Source organism: Rosa rugosa, chromosome 5, assembly GCF_958449725.1.
Source record: "Rosa rugosa chromosome 5, drRosRugo1.1, whole genome shotgun sequence".
NCBI lineage: Eukaryota > Viridiplantae > Streptophyta > Magnoliopsida > Rosales > Rosaceae > Rosa > Rosa rugosa.
This window is the reverse complement of record NC_084824.1, coordinates 9,415,095-9,438,660: the sequence shown is the minus strand read 5'-3', so window position 1 is coordinate 9,438,660 and position 23,566 is coordinate 9,415,095. Positions and strand designations below refer to the sequence as shown.

Genomic DNA, 23,566 nt, shown 5'->3' with positions numbered 1-23,566 from the left:
GTCATTGTGGCATGCTGTAATCTCCTCGAGGTGAATTTAGGTGAGTAGAAATCTCTTCAAGAGGAATCTAGGTGAGGAGATATCCCCTCAAGGAAGATTTGGGTGAGGAGTAAAGTAATTCCCTAAAGGCTAATCTGTGTGAGAAGAAATCCTCTCAAGGCTAATATGGGTGAGGAGTAATCTGGGTAAGGAGTCCGCAAGGAAAATCTGGGTAAGGAGATATCCCCTCAAGGAAGATTTGGGTGAGGAGTAAAGTAATTCCCTAAAGGCTAATCTGTGTGAGAAGAAATCCTCTCAAGGCTAATATGGGTGAGGAGTAATCTGGGTAAGGAGTCCGCAAGGAAAATCTGGGTAAGGAGATATCCCCTCAAGGAAGATTTGGGTGAGGAGTAAAGTAATTCCCTAAAGGCTAATCTGTGTGAGAAGAAATCCTCTCAAGGCTAATATGGGTGAGGAGTAATCTGGGTAAGGAGTAAAGTAATTCCCTAAAGACGAATTTGTGTGAAGAGAAATCACCTCAAAGCCAATATGGGTGAGGACTAATCTCCTCGAGGTGAATCTAGGTGAGTAGAAATCTCCTTAAGAGGAATCTAGGTGAGGAGCAAGAATTAAACCAATTTACTTGTGAAAGTAATTTTGATCATGTCACCTAAGAATGAAAGTAATTTTGATCATGTCACCTAAGAATCTAAGATGAAGACCACAGAGCTAAAACAGCCGGTCTTGGTGAACAAGGGGTATGACATAGAAGTTATTGATATTAGGTCATTGAAACCATTTGATCTTCACACCATCAGAACCTAGTTAAGAAAATACAATATCTAAAATGGAACAAGAACTTGTCACTTGTCAGGTCATTATTAAATCCATGTCACTGACCCAAGTCACACTGCATGTCACTTACATATTTTGGAATTTTCAAGTCACTGTCTGGGCAACTATTAACCTCAAGTAACTAATTTTCAAGTCTCCATGATATATAAAGTTGTTGAGCAATATTGTAGCTGTAATGACATAATAATTGCTTTGCCAATAACTTCACTGGCCAGTAACTTGGTTAGTGACAGAGTCAATGACTTAACTAGTGACCTAAATTGGTGTGTATAATCACATGTCACTAACTAAGTAACTGACCATGTCACTAACGAAGTAACTGTCAGTAGCGAAGTCACAAGTTGATAGCCAAGTCACTGTTAATCACATGTCACTAACTAAGTAACTGACCATGTAACTAACGAAGTAACTGTCAGTAGCCAAGTCACAAGTTGATAGCCAAGTCACTGTTAATCACATGTCACTAACTAAGTAACTGACCATGTCACTGACCAAGTAACTGTCAGTAGCCAAGTCACAAGTTGATAACCAAGTCACTGTTAATCACATATCACTAACTAAGTAACTGATCATGTCACATTACATGTCACTGACAATGTCACTAACCAAGTCACAAGTTGATAGCCAAGTCACTGTTAATCACATGTCACTAACTAAGTAACTGACCATGTCACATTACATGTCACTGACAGTTACAAGTTAATAGCTAAGTCACTGTTAATCACATGTCACTAACTAAGTAACTGACCATGTCACTGACCAAGTAACTGTCAGTAGCCAAGTCATAAGTTGATAGTCAAGTCACTGTTAATCACATGTCACTAACTAAGTAACTGACCATGTCACTGACCAAGTAACTGTCAGTAGCCAAGTCACAAGTTAATAGCCAAGCCACTGTTAATCACATGTCACTAAGTAACTGACCATGTCACTAACCAAGTAACTATCAATAGCCAAATCACTGACAGTGACTTGAGGTTAACAATGATTCGGCAAGAAATCCTCTGTATGGGGACCAAGAATAAGAAATCATTGCCTTCAAACGAATGGTTCATAAACCTTAATGAGAATGACTAAAAGGCATAGAGCACATGTAGCATAGACCATTATAAAACTTACATCATTGTACAAATCTTTCAACAAAGCTTCAAGCATAAAAAAAGTGAGATTGCACGGGACGAATATAATCTAGATGCCCGAGAAGAGTAAAAAGACATCTATGCATCTTGTAGTTCCAAACTTTAATCTTGTAATCGTCCCCTGCAAAAACCCAACACAGATCAATTAAAGGTGAAACATCTGTAAAACTCGAGCTCAAATCCGTAATGATTTTTGCAAGTACAAGTGCAATACACACATTGTAAAGGTGAAACATATTCCTTAGTCCTTACTGACAAATGACACTAGCATAATGCAGCATACTTGGCTGGCATTGCCTACAGGACAACTAGCAGAGAGTTTGGCTCCCAGTTTACAGTGCCGATCATAACTCTAACAGGGGAAGAAATTAAACAAGTACACAATGCTGATAAAAATGCTATCTAACTCAATACACGAATCCATTTGAACTACACAACTTGACAAAGATATGCAAGTGATGTGAAACTTTTAACATACTTTAAGAATTATCTCATTCTCCAAAGCAACTTCACAAACAATGTATATCACAATTCACAAAAGAAACTAAACCTGGATATCAATGTGTCATGCAAGATACATTAAGCCTGAACAACAAATTCCATAAGATGATTAGAAAGCCAAGCTCATGAGACAAAGTATTTCGGTTCAATTTCCCATCAAAACTTATCACATAGAACCAAATGCGGTAAAGCTCAATTTAGAGGTATGAGAAGGTGCCGATGAAGGACATGCTTAGAAGTTAGAAGCTAAACCTTGTTCAACTCATTAGCGACATTACTATTGAAATGCTACCTTCTGCTTCAAAATCTATGAATTCAGTCAACCAAAATTTTTCAATCCCATTCAACAAAAAAGACTTCTGCGTTCCAAAATTTCTCAACCAAAAAAAAAAAACCCAAATCAAAGTAAACAGCACACTCGCTCTAAATAAAGCTGTCTACTTTGTGCAGTCCTTATAACCCATAACTTAGCAAAATGACTGCTTTTGAATTCTTTCCCAGATTTTCAAATAAACTAAACAGGTCCTTAATTTCTTTACCGAATAAAAAAAAAAAAAAAAAAAAAGGCATAAATCGATAATGACAGAGAGAGAGAGAGAGAGGGAATACCTTCAGGTAAGATGAGCGAACTTAATATAAGCAAACTTAAAGCAACACTCACAGATTCACAGGCAAATTGAATTGAGAAACATATAGCGAATCCAAACTCACCTATGTTGGTCTTTATTTTGGCATCAAGGCTACAATTGTGAAAGCTTATGAGCGCCACTGGGACATCCTTTTGGCACACATCGCTGCAAATTTATGATAATGAATTGATTAATCTAACAAATCTGGATACTCTACTCATATATAGTAAGACCCAGATCTATATGGTATGGAATAGAGTTCCACCCACCATGCATTAAAGATCCAAATTGATTTAATATAAGCAGACGTAAAGCAGTAAAATCCCTGCTACTAAACCTTCAAGAATTATGAGGGTTCGTTCCTGGGAAATGAAAACTACAAAGAGAATGAATGGGAGAGATGACTAATACCATCTGACAAAGGAAGAGCTTTAAAAGCATTATAGATTAGAACAACGAAGATCGCTGAGTATAAAGGAAGAGTTCAGATATCTTCCGAAGCTTGTGGGCCTTACAGTACAACATCACAGCCTGCTCATTGCAGAAATCGCAAGGAATACTTTCTCCGGTGGTCGCCGATTTCGAACTCACCATCTCCAGATTCGTACCAGATTCAACACAATCAGCATAATGGTCTCCGGCGAGTACTTGGTGAGTGGAGGGACGATCTTGCGGAAGAGAGCTACCAACCTGATTCTTCAGCCTTCCAAACATCACATGAACTCAACAAATCAAAACTGCGGATCCACAAGAACCGAAAACACTCACAATCTCAGTGAACCTGTCAATCTTTCCAAGGATCTGACTGATCGAAGGCTCCACCTCTCCAGATCCTGCGACGCTCATCTCGAACTCTTCCCTCTGTGCCATCTCCGAGTCTGAGACATCTCAAAATCAAAATCAAAACGCAAACCAATAACAACATCCAACAATTTCTTAATCCATATACCGGCATAATCTTTAGAGGTAGCAGCCCTAATTCAAAATTGGCTGGAATAACAAAAATTTCAAATGCATACCAGAACCACAGAGAGAAAGATCTAGCAAAGAATGGAATAAAATTAAAGAGAACAAAAACAAGAAAGAAATTGAATGCGATGCGGAGAGATAAGGATAGAGGAGAAGCTGAAGAACACAAACCTTTGGTAGTGGAGAAGATCGGCGAGGGGAGGAGTTCTTAAGCGAGACTGACTTTTCCGTGGGCCATCATCAACGAATCAATTGCAGGAATTTGACTGAATTGAAATCGAAATTAGCTTTCTGCAAGCGAACACTTGCAGATTACGAGAATGGCGAAGGGGAGAGCCAGACGGAGAGAGAGAGATTTCTAGGGTTTGCAAAATGAGAGACAAGGAGCAGGGAGAGAGGGGTGAGGGTTTGGGTTGGTGAATCTATGTACGTATTGATCAGTTTTTAGGCTTCAAGGGCAGAATCGGAATCAAAAAAATTAAAAATTGACCTTTTTTAACATCACCTCATTATTCATAAGGACTAAATTAATATTATTAACAATTCATTATGGATCTTTTTATCAAGTGGGAAACTAGGTGATCTTTTTATCATTTCACTATCTAAAGTGACCTTTTCCATCATTTCCCTAATTTAATGATGATATTTTGGCTTGTATTTATTTAATGGGTTAATGCTCATACACCCCAAAGCCACGAGAATACTTCTCATACACCCCAATGTCTTATTTTTATTCCTCTTTACACAACTTTTTCTCTCTTTTCTTCCTACCTACCCATCTTGTCAATTTTCCTACCATCAATACCCTTCTTTGATGTCTATTTCAGTTTTCTTTGCTGGCTATTTCAATGTTTGCATAACAAAAGTTTTGTTGAAACGTGGTGGGCCCATCAGAGTTTTATTTGTTTAAATATATATGCAATGTTAACATTCATCCTCTATTTTCAACGGTAAACAGTAAGCTTTACTATTCAGAATTTCGATCGTTGACAGACTTGAGTTAAATGTTATCTGCCACAATACTACAAAAGAATTGAAAAAAGAAAAAGAGAAATTGAAAAAATTGAAAGACTATAGAGACAGTCTTAAAAGAGAAACTCCTAATTACTGCGATCTCATCTTTAGTATCCAAACTAGGATCTATAAAGTTAAGCAGGATATTGAATATCTCTTTTTTTTTTTTTTTTTTGAATAAAGGGCTGGTGCGGCTGCCCTCAAGCCTTGATTAGTGAAACTGTCGAATACAAGGGGGGGACATTGAGCCTAAACCCCTGATTACAATAAGCATCTAGAGTATTTTCCGAAATAATATCAGAAATCTCTACAGGAGACTTGTATTCTAACAAGCACCAACTAGCAAAGAGTGCACAATTAGCTACTCCATTTGCTTTAACATAACAGTGACATTGTGGAAAGATAACTCGATATGTAACCCGATTACAACATAGCATAAATACCCGCTTTAGCACAGCTTTCCTACTATGTTGCCGCCGAAAAAAAGATCCGACGACACTTAGTCTCACCCTGCCACTAGGCGGTAGCGACCATTTGACAAAGCAAGAAAACCGCCGCCTACCTAGAGCAGACAAGGCACATTGAGTGCATTCCCAGGCACAAGACCCGACTATTCCTCCACAACAAGTGTAGAGATTTATTTCACGCCAAAGACGCGACATAATTAAACAGTTGCTGCAAATAAAGCTAGCAACATAAATAACATAGATAGCCCAGACCAGGCCCAAAAAGGGCCAAGCCCAAGCAATAACAATCCAGGGGGAAGGAAACCCACAACTTGACAATCGGGCCTGACCCAACTCAACCACAGCCACCGTCGGACCCTGCACAGTGCCGCCCCGCCGCCTTTTCCAGAACTCCGTCAAAGATATGTCATCTCCGACACGCGTAGAAGGACTTCCATCCCAGATCGGAGCCCAGCCTCGAAGAAGCGTCATCTTCGTCGCACCACGGAGGATCCCAGTGGGAGCACTCCAACCCGGATCGGGATCAGATGACCCAACCCAGATCGAGTCACTCCAACCCAGATCGGGATATTGAATATCTCTTATATACTCTCAAAGAGGAACAAAAACCTCTTGATTATTTGAGCATTGGTTAGATCCGCAAATCACTGGTATCAGAGCTTGTAAAAGGCTCAGCAGGGGAATCTCCAATGGGAACAATGTTTGTTTTGATAATAGAGAGACTGAATTCTCTATTAAAATCTTCTGATGAAAAATATCAGAACCTGCAGAAAGAAATATCTAGATATCAAGATCATCTAGAAAAAATACCTGTTATAATCCACCAATTAGAAAAATTGGAAAACAAACTGGATTATATCAAGGAACTTCCAAAAACGGAAGAAGAAAAGCTGACAAGTGTTAGTAGAAAAATCAATGAACAGCAAAAAACGCTGGATTCTATGAAAACTATACTGAAGGACAAGAAAGTGCCTACAGTAAAAACAAAGAAGGCTAATGGATTCAAACCATTAGAAAGACCGGAAAAGAATCCAGTTCCAAACATGATTTTTCTGGATCCCTCAACTAGTTCTACTAGTATTCGGTATGAAAACCCGAAAGAAACTCGAGATGTCAATATGATGAGCATCTTCAGGAAAAAAAAAAGAGTATAACTCCTAAATGCTGAAGAGTTCAAATACAACGAAATCGAGCATGAGATAAAAAACGCCTCAATTCCAAAGTTAGATTTCAAACAAATCTACAAAAGGGGAACATTTGACCTGATGGATAGCCATCATTTTAAATTACTGGAATTTACAACCCCCTCAGTCAAGTCTTCGCTTCTAGAATTGAATACACTGAAAGTTATGCTTCCCATGAGAGCAAACAACTTCTCAGTAAGATCCACAGTTGTAGTGGATTTCTCGGAGATTGAGTTAATCATCTTAATTAACCACTTCTTCTTCCCTAATGGACCTATACGACTGAACCCTCTTCACACTGAAAAGCTCAAGCACACATAATTTTCTAATGTCTCGCCAATACTCACCGTAAGGCGAAAATGCGATGTCTAGATAATTATAGGTGAGTCTCCGAGCGCCCGTGAAGGCGGGTCGGTCTACTGCAGCAGTGGAGATCATTATCCTTCAAGACATGTTTTGCTGCTTCAGATGATGAGATTACGAGGGTTGGTACGCGACCGAGGTGTAAGAGCATGACTGGACCGTACTTTTTCGAGAGGCGCCATAGATTTTGGTGGGGCGGCGATGAGCCAGATTGAGTGAACTGGTGCAAGTTGCCTACGATGGGAAGCTTGGAGTTGGAGTTGGAGTTTGTGGCTTCTTTTTCGTTGAAGGCTTCCGGCCCAAGATTTTCAAGCCCAATATCCTAACTCAACCAGGGTTTGAATCCAACCATATAATTAGTTAAGTGTGGTCAACTAAACGGGTCCACATACAAACCAAGAGCCCAGATTAATCCCCAGAATCGCATCCGACGACTGGCGGTACCTCACAAAGAACAGGGTTAGGGATTCTGTCTCTTGTTACCAAATTTGATTAAAGGAATCAGAGCCAAATTGGGATCATTTGAGTGAATTAGGGTTGGGGATTTGAATCGTATGGAGATGGATTACGTGACGGAGTTTCCTCTCTCTCATATTGATCGGCGTCCCAGAAAGAGGCCCAGGTTCGCTTGGGACGGCCCCCAATCCCACCCAAAGGTACAATCTTTATCCTCTATTTCATCCAAATTATCAAAATTCAGCCCAATTTTTTCACTTCTTGAGGCTTTAATCTGTTCTGTGATGTTAAATTTAGCCTTGGAGTATTCATTTCAGCTCAATTTGCATTGCATTTGTGTCAAAAGTCTTGATTTTTGTGGGAAATGGTGTTAAAAATGTTGGTATAGATGATAGAAATGAATCAATTTTCCAAGATAGTGGCTGGAAAAAATCTGATCTTGTTCAATTTCCCATTTATATCATATGGGAAAAATTTGATGATATGAACTTTTGAGGTTGAGAATATGGATACTGTAATGATCTGGATGTATGAGGGATGTGAAAGCTGGATATGTTTTTCGTATTCGGGTTTTCATGCATCTGTGTGATCTATTCATTCTGCATATACTGGTTTTGTGTTGGGTGATTAGATAAGATGAGGGAAAATCGTTGAAATGAATGATAGATAGCTAAGGGGTTTAAGTTGTTTTTTTTACTGTGTGTATGGTGGAGTATGAAATCAATGGCTGTGTGTAGGCTCAGTCAGGAATGTATTATGAGCAAGATGTTGGAAATGGAACAAGCTATGGACATCCGAGGGTACACCCAGACCATCCTAGTCTTTTTGTAAAGGGGTTGACTCAAAAAGGCTCTCCCCCATGGCGAGAGGACGACAAGGATGGACATTACATGTTTGCTGTTGGAGAGAATTTAACTTCTCGCTGTAATTACAATCACCTTAAATATTTCTCTTTGCTTTTTTTATGTGTCTATATTGTAAACTTTTTCATTTAGGATTTTTGTTGTAAAACTTCACAACCAGCTAAACCACATTGATGGTTTTTTAAACTTTTCATATTTTCATGTTTTCTGGGTTTTCTTTAAAAAGTATTTGAAATGTTGAAGGTACGCCTGTTAATACCTTTTTATTACATTCTTTTTCTTCCTGCATTCGTGTCAAAATTTATACGAGTGTAGAAAATTTGTTGTCATTTTAAGACCTTGTTTTAGCTACTGTTTTAAACTATATGTCATTCTTTCTTACACCCTTGTTTCTGTACTTTCAGATAAAATTCACAGGAAAATTGGGGAAGGTTACTTCCTTAACCGAGTCTACAACTATCTTTAGATAAATTATGTTTTGGTGGTCTGTCTTCTCATATTTGCACTCTTTGCATGACTATAGGAACTTTTGGTCAGGTTTTGGAATGCTGGGACAGGGAAACAAAGGAGATGGTAGCTATAAAAGTTGTCAGAAGTATCAAGAAATACCGTGAAGCAGCAATGATAGAAATTGATGTGCTACAGTTGCTTGGAAAGTATGACAGAAATGGCAGTCGGTGAGTATAGATTTCGTAACATTTTTTATTTCTTTTACTTGGTCAGTTTTGAAGTGAATTTTGTGTCAATTGTTAAGTGGCTTTATTCTTTGCAGTTGTGTTCAAATACGGAACTGGTTTGACTATCGTAACCATATATGTATAGTAAGTATATGCTTGATTTTTGATAACATAATTCCCCAACTTCACAAATATTTTGGGGGTTAAGACTTCTTTGAATTTAAATGGTCTTAACAGGTATTTGAGATGCTTGGACCAAGCTTATATGATTTCCTCCGGAAAAATAATTATCGCCCATTTCCGGTTGATCTTGTCCGCGAGCTTGGCAGGCAACTATTGGAATGTGTAGCATGTGTGTAGTTGGACTTCTGTTGTTTCTCTTATCCCATTCCAAGTTTATAGTAACATTTCTGGATGCAATATTTACCTGCAGTGATTAAACAATTTACTGGTAGTTTCAGCGTATTTTTAAATAAAACACAAATAAAGGCCCTATGTAATTATTTAGGAATCATTTTTGGATATATGATATTATAACATGAAGAATGTGGCAGGATATTGAGTTTAATAAAAAAAAGTGCAATACTATGATATTTAATGATTTTTTTGGTTGTAAAATTTTGCAGTCATACATGATATGCGTCTCATCCATACTGACTTGAAGCCTGAGAATATACTTTTTGTTTCGCCAGAATATATTAAAGTACCGGACTACAGGGTATGTCTGCCTGAGGGCCATTGAATTTACAAGATTGCAGTTCTTCTTTATTTTCTGTTTCCTTTTTGCCCTTCAAATGACACGTTTGAATGCCCACTTCTTCCTTTTACCTTTTAACTACCTGCATTCCCTTACTAAGGGCTTTTCAATATCCTCAAGTCTTGAAGTTCTTTATTTGGTATTACAGTTCACATCCCGGTCGCCAAAAGATGGAACCTGTTATAGAAGGTTGCCAAAGTCTAGTGCTATCAAAGTTATTGATTTTGGTAGCACAGCGTATGAGCATCAAGAGCACAACTATATTGTATCGACAAGGCACTACCGCGCACCTGAGGTCATTCTAGGTCTGTTTTTTTTTTTTTTCTTTCCTGGCATTCAATTTTCTTCATTTCAAGTATTAGTTATCTATGTATTTTTTGGCTAACATTCATATTATACACTTTACAGGACTTGGATGGAGTTATCCATGTGACATTTGGAGTATTGGCTGCATCTTGGTAGAGTTGTGTTCGGTATGTCTCATTATATTGTGCTGATGCCATAATATGTTAAAGAAAGTCTCTACAAATAAGTTTGATAAGGAAAAAAGAATTGAAACTATTTCAGGGAGAAGCCTTGTTTCAGACACATGAGAACTTAGAACACCTGGCTATGATGGAAAGGGTACTAGGTCCATTGCCACAGCACATGTTAAAAAGAGCAGAGTATGTGCCATTGGAGGGTTTTCAACATAATTTTTATTGTATTAGTTTCAGAAAACATTAGTTCAGTTAAATTCACTACTCTTTCTGTTGCTAATTATGTGTTTTTGGTTCAGCCGCCATGCTGAGAAGTATGTCAGGAGGGGTAGGTTGGACTGGCCTGAAGGTGCAAATTCTCGGGAAAGTATTAAATCTGTTTTAAAGCTACATCGTCTCCAGGTAAATAATATTCTACACTTTTTCATTACACTGTTACATTTTGGAACTTCTGTGAATTTCTTTTTCATTTCTCAGCTCTGAAGTTGACGAATTTATTTTGTTTGTCAGAATATAGTGATGCAGCATGTAGATCATTCAGCTGGTGATCTGATCGACCTCCTGCAAGGTCTCCTTAGATTTGAGCCCTCTAATAGGCTAACAGCTCCTGAAGCCCTAAGGCATCCCTTCTTTACCAGGGATCATTACAGAAGGTTTTAGTGAGGTGTTTGCAAATTCATTCTTGCAGTGTTACTAGTTTGCTTGGAGTGCTTTACTGAGTTCTGGCTTATTGAAGAGCCGAAGTGCTTGCTTTCCTGAATGTTTATTTTCCTGGCATGTGCAACAACCATGAAGGCGCTGGCCAAGACCTGCACTACTTGATCTCTGTACTTCTGTAAATAGCCTGCTCTCAGAAGCCTCTCATTCGATTTTGTACCATGAAAATGTAATGTAACGAGTTTCCCATTAAAAACGGAGGTGATGCGAATTCTGAACTGGCTTCGCCTTCAAAACATGTATGTTTCATGTTTTGTAGAAGGATGAACAATTAGCTGTTATAGACAGGCAAATGAATAAGTGTTGCATTACTTATGAGATTGAAGAAAAATGAGACATGGAACTCTTGACCTCTAAAGTAATATCAGTTTGTCAGGTTAGTAGGAAGAGTAATATATCAAAGAAGGAGCAAAACATTCAGAAAAAAATGAACACCGAATTACTGATGGAGTTCAAAATCAATGCTCATCAACATGGATACAAAAGTAAAAGGAACAAATCCGATGAGAAAAATAAATTCTAGAAGCTTCCATGATCAATGTCTTGTCTTGCATTTTCTATGAACCATAACCCCATCAGGAGGTCTAGAGAACACAACGTTGCAGTCGCCGTGTATTTTATAAGAGTATCGCAACAGGCTTCCGAAATTAGCTCGTGCTCTGAAGTAGCCTTTGAATTCGAAGCCGGCTCTACTGTTCTCCAGCTGCTTCTTCAGCCTTTGGCTTTCGAGCAATCCGAGAGGAACCTGACTAGCCACCATGTGAACACTTGCAAACATGGACTGATGCTTGTGTGCAGTGAAGGGTTCAATGTATGTGGTAGCAACGAGGGTGCTCCCATAGTAAGCATAAATGTACATAGGACTGAAGTAGACGCTCACCTTCTTGTTCGGGTTGGTGAAGTTTACTAGCACAGTAAGGTCCGCATTGAGGAGATACCCCATGTCGAGATATGCTGCGTTGAGTGTGGCAGTGGAAATTTCGAACTTTGGGGTCCGAGGACGAAAGACGAGATAGACAATGAGGACAATGAGACCTGCTAAGATTACGAGGATCCAAAAAATGGCGCAGCACACGCCTAAGGACCATGTGAAGAAGTTGGTTTGTTGAGGTTCTGGCACGCGCAACCGCTGTGAACCGTGTCGCTGTCCATGCGAACCATGTGGTGTATGGTGTTGTGGCGTTTGGTGGTCTTGAGCATGGTGTGGGATTGGTGCCGCCCCTGGGACTAGTGGCAGGGAGTCGTGGCCTTGATGCTTCGGGTCAGGATGTTGTTGGTCTTGATCATGGTGAGGAGTTGGTGCCAATGGTACTGGTGGTGGCTGAGAATGGCGGCTTTGTTTCTTTGGCCGAGGATGTTGGTCTTGCTCATGGTGAGGAATTGACACCAATGGACCAAGTGGCCGATGTTGGCGGCCTTGATACTTCCCCTGGGGACGGGTTGGGGCTGGCTCACGCAGAATCGGTTGCCGGGGTTCAGAATATTCTGGACTGGGTGGCGGTGGTCCAGAGGGCTGACCTTGATACTGTGGTAGTGGCACAAATGAACCAGGTGGTGGTGACTCGGGATATTGGCCTTGCTGCTGTGTTTGATATGGGCTGCCAAAATGAGGGTTGGAATCGCGAGGCGGATGCATGGTAGCGTGGAGAGGTAATGAAGAAGAGCAAAGACTTGAAGATGAATGATAATAGTGAGGATTTTATTTTGATACGAGGCCAATAGATAAGAGGATGACTTGAAGAAAACTTCAAGGATGATTTATCAAAAGGCAAAGAATCAAACATAGCTCAGCATGGGAGGCAAGTAATCTTGGTGGCAACTTTTTTCAAGTGCTGCTGTATCAAGACAGCCCTTCACTTTCATTCCGAGGAAAATGCACCCGCAACTCCGAAAAATAAAAAAGGAAAAGACAAACCTTTACTTTCATCTCCCCTAGTTTTTCCCTTTAGAGATACAAGTGTTAAAGAAGATACAAGTTCTAAATTTGCCAATTGAGAATCTTTATCAACCACTTCCTGAAAAAAGTAACGAATGGCATAATGGAAGTGAAGCAAGAGGAGCTCATTCTCAGTTGAATTCATAGTATTCTTGAACGTCTATGACAGTTTACCATGTTCATACTATCAGTAAGGACTAATGTTCCTACGAAAAATTGAAACAAAAATCTGAATACTGACCGAGAGCAATGGTACCCAATATTCATCTAAAACTTTGACATAATTCTGTTCCTCTGTGTATGAAATGGATATATAGCCTCCTCCGAGTTCTGGACGAAAAACTCAACATTCAACTCACCTCTGAGCAAAGAACATCTTAACTCAATAACCGAAGATATTCTGCTGTGGCTCAGAGTTGGGCTATGGGCAACCACTGGCTGGAACTTGAATTCAAGAGTCTTTGAAAAGCAACTCGTCAGTACTGTGAGTTATATTTGTAATCAATTAATCGCAAAAATGGTTCCTTGGATGTATTTGTAATCAATTAATTGCAAAAATGGTTCCCTGGTTGTTGTCCTGATTGTTCTTCCCTCCTCAAGGCTCCAGAACTGCAACAAACCGGATTATAGTTAATATACAGAAAACAAAGCTTCGTATTCTTTCATCTGCTTTTCTTCAGCAGGAGGTGGCCAAAAATTTTAGCAGTTGCTGCTTGCATTGCCCTACAGGAAATAAATAATTCAATCCATTATCATTCATAATACTGTTTCAGCATATAACTACTACACCCAGCCCTGATATAAATAATACAGTAAATTCTCGACAAAGAGAGTTACACTCACTGCATTTCCCATATAACAAGCCATGTATGTCCACATCCACATTCAGATTTCATGCCCAAGTTGGATTAATAGTCTTCTCACACTAATATTCTTGATACAGATCTGCTGCCTCTACATAGAACTACCTCAAGGAGCGCCATGGTGCATCCTAAGACAATTTAGAATGTAAAATCAAAAGGGATTCAAGTAGCTGAGGCAGCCATTAAGCTAAGAAAGAAAGTTGTGGAGAGAACAATAAATAAAAACAAAATTGCTATTGATATACGGTCATGTTTATCCAACGTCAAAGAATGCAGGAAAGATTACAAGCAGAGACAACAGAATAGATATAACTTTTATTTAACAAAGTTACGCATCCTATCAAGATAATCAATATTTGATGTGACCACTACTATCATCTAGATCCATACTCTGCTATTAGTAGGTATCCTTCAAGATTAAAAGTGGCCATGAAGTCAATGATACTGAAGGTTGACTTCATATTTCAGAGTATACCCAAAAAATTTGTTAGGCGCCTCTTTAGTTTATATTACTTTTACAAAATGAGAGAAATAAAGTTAGTACTAAGCAGCCAATTACACTTCTTGCTCAAAGAAGTGGCAAAAATCACAGGAGGAGAATATAGAGAAAGTAAGCAATTACCTCTCACATTATCAATTTTTCTAGACAGCAACATTATACCATTATGTGCTAGTAGTAATTAAGCAAAAGAAGACGCAACGAAAGAAAGAGGAAGGGGCAGGGAGATTAATAAAAAGAAAGTAAGTTAAAGTAACTTCATTGCATTTTGATGTCAATGAGAGAGACAAAACATACAATGTAATCATAATGCTCTTCGAATTATCTGGTTGTCCAAGGTTCCATCCTGCACTGCATGCACAACAAAATATTATTGGCTAATGAGAAGAGCATAGCGAGTCAAGCAATAAGTGAAGTAATACTGCATAACAAGAATTTAACAAAGATTTTAATAATTCAATAAGCACATCCCTCGAATAGTTTACATGTTTTCGGTTGTTGTCAATGAACTAGATCTTCATGACAAAAACAGAAACAAATGAAAGTAAACAGGATATGACAATTTATGCAAGGGTTAAACCCGCAAGGTCTTGCCTATTTTCCTTTTTTTCTTTTCCCTACATCTCTAATGTTTCTCACTCAAACAGGAAAATGCTTGTACAAATATTGATTAAAAAAGTAATTAATTAATTTATTACTTATAAAACCGCCACAAAAGCTAAAAGTTTCCCCTTGAATTTTCTGTACCTTGCCAGGAAGAGGAACAAGGTAGAAACAAGACAGGCTTGTTGAGATGAAATCACCAACTATCCAGTTGCTCCAAAATATGGAAACTGCAACAGACCAAAGAATAGCATAATCAATGTCACATCGTCCTGGGAATAGGCTATACGCAATCAACCATCTTGAGTTCAATAGTTCTTAAAACCACAAGTTTAATACTCATAAATGATAAGCACCAAAAGTTATATCACTGAAAAAGAAGAATCACCTACTACTGGAGATCGCAAGGAACAATTATTAAATCACCACGCGGATGAGGATCCATGCATATTCAAAATAGCAAAAACACTCACTAAAAATATGTAACTAGTTAGCCGACTGATTTAAGAATGTGATTATTAAGCTCCTTTAGCATACAATATCAGTGAAAGTAGACTATAGCTCATTTAAATTTCTCCCAACTACATTCTTAGCATTGAGCAAGGGTTACAAGTCCCTGCACTATGTTCCAAAATGTTTACATAAACAGCACAATCATGCAGTCACTAATGCGCGCATATATGCTCAGCAGCTTATAATTGAAATTTGATGGTCTAATTATTCAAAGGCAAAGTTATATGTGCTCTTGAAGAAATGAACTGCCAGAGCTGTCAGTAGTGCAAACAAAGCTATTAAATACTTCCCCCATAACAAATCAGTCAAGTAAAATTTGGAGCTAGGCCATAAACTTAGCATAAAAAGTATGAATGGATGGGTAAAAAATATAAAGGGGGGTGTATATAAAGTACAAACCATTTTCCATTTTCATGCAACATCTTTTGAATGGACAGCATTAATCAGTGTCTGGGAAAGAACTCTGTCCAGAGTAAAGCCCTTCTCCATCATCTCATCCCATACCCCACAAGCCACAGAAAGCCTCTTGTCTCTTATAAGACCTCTAATTATCACTTTGAAAGTTACCTCATCAGGACAGCATCCTCTAGTCTGCATTTCCTCATATAAATGCATGGCTTCAGTCACTCTTGAAGCCCTGCAAAGCCCGCTAATGAGTGCATTATACAAAACCACATCAGCGGTGATTCGCTTCTCTAACATATCATTGAAAACGTCAAAAGCCATTGCAATCTTCCCACTCTTACATAGGTGATCAATTATTGTAGTGTAAAATATACGATCAGGTAACAGATCCATCCCTGTCATCTGATCAAGAAGCTTCTTGGCTATATCTGAACTACCTTCTCTTAATAAAGCTTCTATCAGGATGGTAAATGTAACCACATCAGGTAAAATATCTTTTTGAAACATTTCCTCAAACAGTTTGTATGCCCTTCTAGTCTGCCCTGCCTTGCAAAATGCTGTAATGATGGTATTAAATGAAACAACATTACACAAACCTTTTGGCTCCATCACGTTCCTCATCAACAAATATGCCTTTTCGGGTCTATTATCTTTACAAAGGCCCTTGAGCAACCCATTATAACTATAGGCATCGAGTTCCATCCCACTCTTGTCCATTTGTTTCATCAACTTGTCTGCCTCCTCCAACATGAACTCATTACAACAATAATTCAACAACACATTGTGAGTCACCAAATCCGGCTGGCACCCATTCCTCTTCATAAACCACTTAATTGCCTGTGCCTTATCAATTCTACGAGCTCGACAAAACCCACTAATCAGCGCATTATAGATCAAATTATTGAACTTGACTCCACCCTTCATCTCACCAATTACAAGGTCATAAGCCAAATCAACCTTTCCACCTGCACACAAGCCAACAACAAGCGCGGTGCACGCAATAGTATCAGGCCTAAACCCTTGACTAATCATACCATTCCAAACCTCAACTGCATTATCAAACTTTCCAGCTTTACAGGACCCATCAATAACTATAGTATACGATACAACATCCGGCTCTCTCCCCTTCTCAACCATCCTATCAAACACTTGCAGAGCCAACTGTATCCTATTTTCTTGGCAGAGAAGATTCAAATATATATTAAAAGCCCAAATGTCAGGCACACACCCGAGCCTCTCCATGTCTCGAAGAAGCTTCTCAATGAGAGTAAAATTCTTGATATTACACAACCCAGAAATAAATCTCGAGTAAGTGAATGGGGTTAGAGAGAAGCCTTGCGGCGCCATTTCGTAGTAATAATGCTCGGCGAGGTCGTAACGCGAGTGCTTGACCAGCACTCCAATGAAGCGATTGTAGTCTATGCTGAACACGCGGCAATTTGACTGAGTCATTTCGTCGAACACCTGGAGGGCGTGATCGATGAGGCCGGTTTTTATATACTGCACCATGCGGCTGCGGTAGATGAGGCGGTGGACGCCGAGACGACTGTGATACATATCAGAGAGGGGAATGCATAGCAGAGATCGTGGAGATGAGTGGTGTGAGATAGAGGGAGAAATCAAATTGCGAAATGGTGGAGGAGAGAGTGAGAGAGGTAGTTGAGACCGAGACGAAATGGGCTCCAGAGAATGGCGGTGCGGCCATTCCAGAGGACTATGGCTGCTGCCAAGCACCTGTGGCTTCAACAATGGAGGTGGTGCGGGAAGGAAAGAGAGGAAGGTCTAAATGGGCGGGCTTGAATTTTGTGCTGGGCTTTATATCGGGCTCGTGTGTGAGTAACATTTAGAAGATGAGGCAGAGTCCGAGATGAACTTATATTGGGCTGCGCTGCTTATAGGCAGACATTACAATGTCCCTTGTGTCTTGTCCTCGTGGTCTCTTAGAGTCCTGCCAATCTATACTGGATCATTTTTGTTGAATCCCAGAACCGGTCCTGATATTTTTATGACTTGATGCGAATATGATCTCTTATAAATTGATATTAGTTTGTTTATAATATGGGTTAAATAAGTTGTGTATTTGGACTAAAAGAAAATAGAATATTGAGAATTTGTGTCTAACCCTTTAGTACACTTCATTCTCTCAAAAAAAAACCCTTTTGTACACTAAGACATTTTTCTATAGGTTCAATAGACGGAATGACTCTTTGGCCCGCAGCCTCCTAATTTCAAATGAAAGATCATGGAGCATGTAATTCAACTCATAAACGAAGGATTATGGTGGCTTTACATACATAAGGAGAAAAGAGCAAAATACATTCTTTTGTTTGACCAGTCAAGAACAGTAGTTATGAAATCTAGAACAAGTATATTATAAAATTGATAATGTTATGTTAGATATAAAACCTATCTTATTGTTTATATTAATCTAACTGTAATATTGTATTAGTCACAGATTCAAATCTTTACTAGTATTAAGTATAGAGCTGCCTTAATTGATACCAAATTTTTAACCAAAATAAAAAGGTAATTGTCGCAACTCGCAAGTCATACGAAGCTAACATCTCTTATTCCAAGATGAAAATCTTTAATTTTATTACCATAGTTATTCATACTAATAAAATTATATATTTGCAATCAACTCAATTGTAGTGGAAATTACGACGCCACGAGAGGATTAGCTATTAGCTAAAGACCAATACAAATATGGGTGGGGACGAATGGACGATTACAACAAAAGTTGGTCTTTCTTTCTCAGCCACCTCAATTGACCATTACTACCTATATCCTTCTAAATTGCATAGATTTTGTTTGTATGCAACTGACGTCGTTGACTGCTACTGTAAGGGTCTAAGATTCTTAGAGTTCATACAAGTAGTAAAATTCCAAATCCATGATTCTTTATTGAGTATGGAAAAATTTCAAGAACAGTACATGAAGTATGGCCCGTTCTAATCTTTCGTGAATCAACTTTTGTTAAAATCAAAACGGTACATGACTTTTAAATCTCGACCCAATTTTGGTGTATGACGTCAACAATATCGTTAACCTTATGTAATTATTTATTTGTTGAAGGGTAATATGATATTTTTACAGTTTCTTCTCTCTATCTCTCTCTCGACTCTGGCTTTCTCTCTCTCTCTCCCACATACCCAAGTACCCAACCCTCTCTTTTCCCCTTTGCTTGCTCCCAATAGACATTATATGTCATCTTCTCTTACAATTTCAACCCCAAAGTAAAAGTTGGATCATCTCACTATCTGGGTTTTGGGGGCCTTGTTCTGATCTGAAAAGGGTTTGTTTTTTTTTTTTTTTTTCCTTTATATGAAATCTTAAAGTTGACAATGGAAGTGGGGATGAGGATATCGGCGAGTCATCGGCTGTGCTCCGGCCGGCGAGCGGTGGAGAGGAATAAGAGGGCCGCCGAAGATGGATTCGTCAATAGGGTCAAAAAGTTTCAGGTACTGGCGAACGTAGGTGTGGGGGCGAGTTTGGAGTCGGAGAAGGATCAGGTCTGTGCGGCGACGATGCTGAGCTTGGGCAGCAACGATGGGGTTGATTAGAGAAGGGATGAGGTGGAGGCAGCCGCCGCGGAGACTTTGTCCAGGCACTATTGAGTGAGTTTGGTTGAAATTTCTATGGTTTTAGAGTTCAACGAGTTTTGGTGGACTGAATTGGATTGTATGAGCATGATTTTAGGGGTTTGGTTCAACTTCTAGTTGCTAATTTTGTGAAAATTGGGGTTTGATTAGGGATTATAGATGATCAGGGGAGCGAATTGTAGTGTTAATTAAGTTTGACTATTGTTGTTATAGAGTTGACTTATCGGAATTTGCTCGATGCTACCACAGAACCAACCCTTTCTCTTCCTCCATGCCGCAACCACAGACTTGGAAAGTGTGGTGGTTGACTGCGGTGGTCAAAGTACAATGGTAGACTGCGGTCAATAAGAGAAAGGCTGGATTTTGGATTGAAGGATAGACTGAGGGAGAGAGGGAAAGTAGGGTGTGACTGATTTGCCCCTAAAAATTTGACGGAAGGTACACTCACTAACGGAATCCGTAACGGCATGTACTTAAATTGGGTAGAAATTTGAACTTGATGTACCGTTTTGATTTTAACAAAAGTTGATTCACGAAATGTTAGAATGACCAATACTTCATGTACTGTTCTTGAAATTTTCCCATTGAGTATTTTTAAATAATTTGAAACGAAAATGAGGTTTTACTCAAGCGTGTATATGTATAAATGTATACGACATATATGCTAAACAAACTTAAATATATATTAATTCATACATCTTCGACAATAAGTAACTGTTTAATACCAACTTATTCTTCTTGAGTTAATCAATATGTACTGTGTGTTTAAGGAACGAGATCAAATCCTATATACATTGCAACATGCTAATGATGATGATGATAATGTGTTTCTTAACTCTCAACCGAGTAGACAAACAAATCATGCCACTAGAGAGAAATTAGAGGCCATCTTTTGGTATTATTGTCAACAAAATTGTTGAAGATCGATGAACAAGTGGAACATCAAAACTTATGTCAAGATTGAGGAGTAGCTAGTGGTACATAAAATTAAAAAATGTAGCATTCATTCATTCGACATGTTGTGCTTTGCTTTTGTTAATCTCAAGTCAAGTTTATCCTATTAGGTTTAGGTTTGGGAGATTCGTAACCCTACACTACATACACCGTCGTTGACTAAAGAGGTTATATTTTCAATTGCATGTCGCTTATTTGTTGAGTATGGATTGTAGAATAGGACAGTCTCTTATTATGAAGGGGGTTCATTGCTTATGGACCCCCATCAGTAATTTGTAAGAGACTGTCTTGTATGGCAGTTCCTACCCAATAATCTATCAATTTTTTAAGATCGTGACTTGCTAATTAATTTGAAGATAATTGTCGTTGGTGCTTCCTAGATGGGATTTGAAATGCCACTAGAGAGAAATTAGAGGCCATCTTTTGGTATTATTGTCAAGAACATTGTTGAAGATGAACAAGTGGAACTACAAACTTTATGTCAAGATTGAAGACTAGCTAGCTAGTGGTACATAAAATTTAAAAATGTAGCATTCATTTAACATGTTGCGCTTGTCAAGTCAACTCATGGTCCATCCTATTAGTTAGGTTTGGGAAATTCAAAACTCCACAATAAGTACATCGTTGTTGACTAAAAAAGTTAATACTTTCAATTGCATATAAGTGATTTGTTAAGTATGGATTGCAATTTTGCAAGATACGGCAGAACTATAAAGTGGGCTCATTGCGTATGGACCTCCTATCGTTAATTTGTGAGAGACTGCCCCTTTGTATGGCAATTCCTGCCCAATAATGAATAATCTATCATCATCTTAAGACAATCACTTGCTAATTTAAAGATATTACATAACAATAGACATAAAATTTTACTATATCGTTGATGCTTCATAGATTGGATCTGGGATTTATGGTTGTTGGTCTTCTGATTTTTACAAAGGGGTTTAGATTTGGTTTATTGTTCTTAATATTTTTTTTTGCTTTTTCGTAAGATTGGTCAAAATTAATATTATTTCACCAAAAAGTGGAGCAATTACCAATCAAAATAGCAGTTGTTTAATGTCGGCCAATGAATTCTTAAGTCGATAGATTGCCTTTTTTTTTTTTTTGAATAGAGATTCATTTCAATAGTAATCAAGCCATAAAACAGGCCAGAGTCTAACAGAACTTACATAAGAAAATCCGGAAAAAAAAAAACCAGATAACCTATCTAAGCCAAGCTAAAACTCATTAAAGTCTAAGGAACGCTCGCATGAAACAAGCCTAACTAAGCAAGAACAACCTCGCTTTCTAAGGAAAAATCATTCATCTAGTTTAACCTGCCGGCACGCAATTGTGGTACAAATAACAACTAGAAACATCTTCGAAAAGCTCATAGAGATTACCCCTACCTAAAAAAGACTTGCATCCAAAATCTAATAGCAAAAGAAACTAGAGTATAGCAGCCCACAACCTCGGCAACAGGTTGGTCTTCTTGAGTTTCTTTGAAGTTTGCAGACTCGAGTTGAGCCCAAGCCCAAAGGCCAAAGGCCAAAGCCCAAAGCCCAAACCCAAGCTATAAAACCATAAGCCCAACTCCCTTGCCTAGCCATCGTCGCCACCGTCGTCGGCAGCTCCGGTGGTCGGCCCTTCCACCACGACATCAATCGTCAATCAGCGAACCACCCAAACAAGTACTCCTCCAGCGTTCAACCGGACAACCTATCCAGGCTAATCCGGCCTCCCACCGCTACCTGGACCGCAACCCGAGTTCCCGGTCCTTGTTACCCGAGCAATTGCCCGCTGCGACTCAACCACCGCCACCGACCACCTTCAATAAAACGCAGAACCCTCTGCTCGACAGAGCTATGAAGCCGTCGTCGATCACCAAGAACAAGACTTGTCACCTAGACGACCCAGAACTCCTCCACCGTGATCACCCACGCCTCCGTCGCTAATTGCAGCATCGCAACGTCGTCGTACCGTCACCTCACTACCCTCGCTGGAGCCTTGCTGATGCTTGGTCTGGGGAACGTGTGTTCGCCGCCGCCAACGTGCAAAACCCTAGGGTTTGCTTTGCAAGTTCGCTCCGAAGACCTCGGAGGATCACTGGTTTCGATTTTTATAATTTTGAACAAGTCCCTCAGCAGTCGATAGATTGCCTTGAAACAACTTGACTTCCCACTTGTTGGGATAGTTCTATGATATTTACTCTTTTTTTTTTTTAATAATCTATGATATTTACTTCAAGCAACTCAAAATTTACGAGCTGATAATGTATAGCACAGAACCCTACAACAACAATTATAATGTTCTTATTAGACATATGTATGATATATAAAATAAATTAGACTATAATTCATTGATTTCAATTGTTTACACTGATGTTCGAAGGGTTGATCCGGTTTAGTGATGTAACAACTCAAGTTACTAGAATGTAGGAATAAAAATTAGAGTGCCATCTTTGGATGACTTGATCTTCATGAAAAAAATAAAAAATCATTAGTATATAATATAACACTAATGGTGACAAATTTGGCAAGGAAGTGATCCCTAGTTTGCTGTCAAGAACTCAAGATGGTCAACAATTTCGTTTGCTCGGTTATACTTTTCAAAAGTGTGGAGATAAAATGTTTGCTAACGTACTTAAAAAAATTAAATATAATGAATGCAGAATAAATAAATAACGTGCAAAGAGACTAAAATAAGATTTTTCGTATAAATACTAAAGCCTTAACTTGATATTCTTGATACTAAACCAAAATTAACCACATGTCTGGCCTCAACTCAAGTCTAAACTCTGACAAAACAATAATAAATTAGCGCTCCATCACTCAATATTGCTTCGTATGAACAACTTTACCCCCAACTACATATTGCAAGTTTGCAACAAAAGAAGATTACAATCCAAAACACATTTAATTTGCGCATTATTCACGCCTCAGTTTTCTTAATCATCGTTAATGAATAATTAAAACCTTTGATTTAAAGTCTAGTCGTGGACTCGAACCACTATGAGTCTACGATGGCGACCGCGGCAGCACAGTAGCGTTGGTGCACCCTATCGGCACCCCCTATTATTTTAATACCAAAATAATATTCGCCAAAATTCCAAAATAATATTCCCCGAAGAAACTTAACTGTTAGTAGACAAAGAGAAACATTG

General features: G+C 38.8%; 3 protein-coding genes and 1 long non-coding RNA gene across 8 annotated transcripts; 1 reads left to right on the top strand and 3 right to left on the bottom strand.

The window, feature by feature from the left end:
* Nucleotides 1–1,927: 1,927 nt before the first annotated feature.
* Nucleotides 1,928–3,541, bottom strand: LOC133713060 (uncharacterized). The gene is made up of 3 exons (XR_009847740.1): nt 3,515–3,541; nt 3,186–3,268; nt 1,928–2,094 (listed from the first exon to the last, which is right to left on the bottom strand). It is a non-coding gene; the product is annotated as an uncharacterized LOC133713060 (long non-coding RNA).
* A 3,987-nt stretch (nt 3,542–7,528) lies between these two features.
* On the top strand, nt 7,529–11,360 carry LOC133708444 (serine/threonine-protein kinase AFC2-like). Of its 3 annotated transcripts, XM_062133904.1 has the most exons (12): nt 7,529–7,756; nt 8,294–8,480; nt 8,824–8,850; nt 8,943–9,096; nt 9,192–9,240; nt 9,334–9,448; nt 9,723–9,814; nt 10,002–10,158; nt 10,262–10,326; nt 10,421–10,518; nt 10,632–10,734; nt 10,843–11,360. In XM_062133904.1, exons 1-12 carry the CDS (start codon nt 7,655–7,657, stop codon nt 10,990–10,992), a joined length of 1,299 nt encoding a protein of 432 aa, XP_061989888.1. In that variant the 5' UTR covers nt 7,529–7,654; the 3' UTR covers nt 10,993–11,360. The 3 variants fall into 3 exon arrangements, with proteins under 3 accessions (XP_061989888.1, XP_061989889.1, XP_061989890.1); XM_062133905.1 differs by lacking the exon at nt 8,294–8,480 and having other exon boundaries at nt 7,638–7,756; XM_062133906.1 differs by lacking the exons at nt 7,529–7,756; nt 8,294–8,480; nt 8,824–8,850; nt 9,192–9,240; nt 9,334–9,448 and having other exon boundaries at nt 8,956–9,096.
* Nucleotides 11,361–11,499: 139 nt separating this feature from the next.
* On the bottom strand, nt 11,500–12,973 carry LOC133708445 (NDR1/HIN1-like protein 13). The gene has a single exon (XM_062133907.1). The coding sequence runs from the start codon at nt 12,683–12,685 to the stop codon at nt 11,585–11,587; it is 1,101 nt and encodes a 366-aa protein (XP_061989891.1). The 5' UTR covers nt 12,686–12,973; the 3' UTR covers nt 11,500–11,584.
* Nucleotides 12,974–13,095: 122 nt separating this feature from the next.
* Nucleotides 13,096–17,992, bottom strand: LOC133708443 (pentatricopeptide repeat-containing protein At1g13040, mitochondrial). Of its 3 annotated transcripts, none has more exons than XM_062133901.1 (5): nt 15,863–17,992; nt 15,095–15,180; nt 14,645–14,693; nt 13,829–13,976; nt 13,096–13,708 (listed from the first exon to the last, which is right to left on the bottom strand). In XM_062133901.1, the coding sequence occupies exon 1, from the start codon at nt 17,423–17,425 to the stop codon at nt 15,875–15,877; it is 1,551 nt and encodes a 516-aa protein (XP_061989885.1). In that variant the 5' UTR covers nt 17,426–17,992; the 3' UTR covers nt 13,096–13,708; nt 13,829–13,976; nt 14,645–14,693; nt 15,095–15,180; nt 15,863–15,874. The 3 variants fall into 3 exon arrangements, with proteins under 3 accessions (XP_061989885.1, XP_061989883.1, XP_061989884.1); XM_062133899.1 differs by having other exon boundaries at nt 14,645–14,698; nt 15,863–17,991; XM_062133900.1 differs by having other exon boundaries at nt 13,096–13,594; nt 14,645–14,698; nt 15,863–17,991.
* Between the last annotated feature and the right edge of the window lie 5,574 nt (nt 17,993–23,566).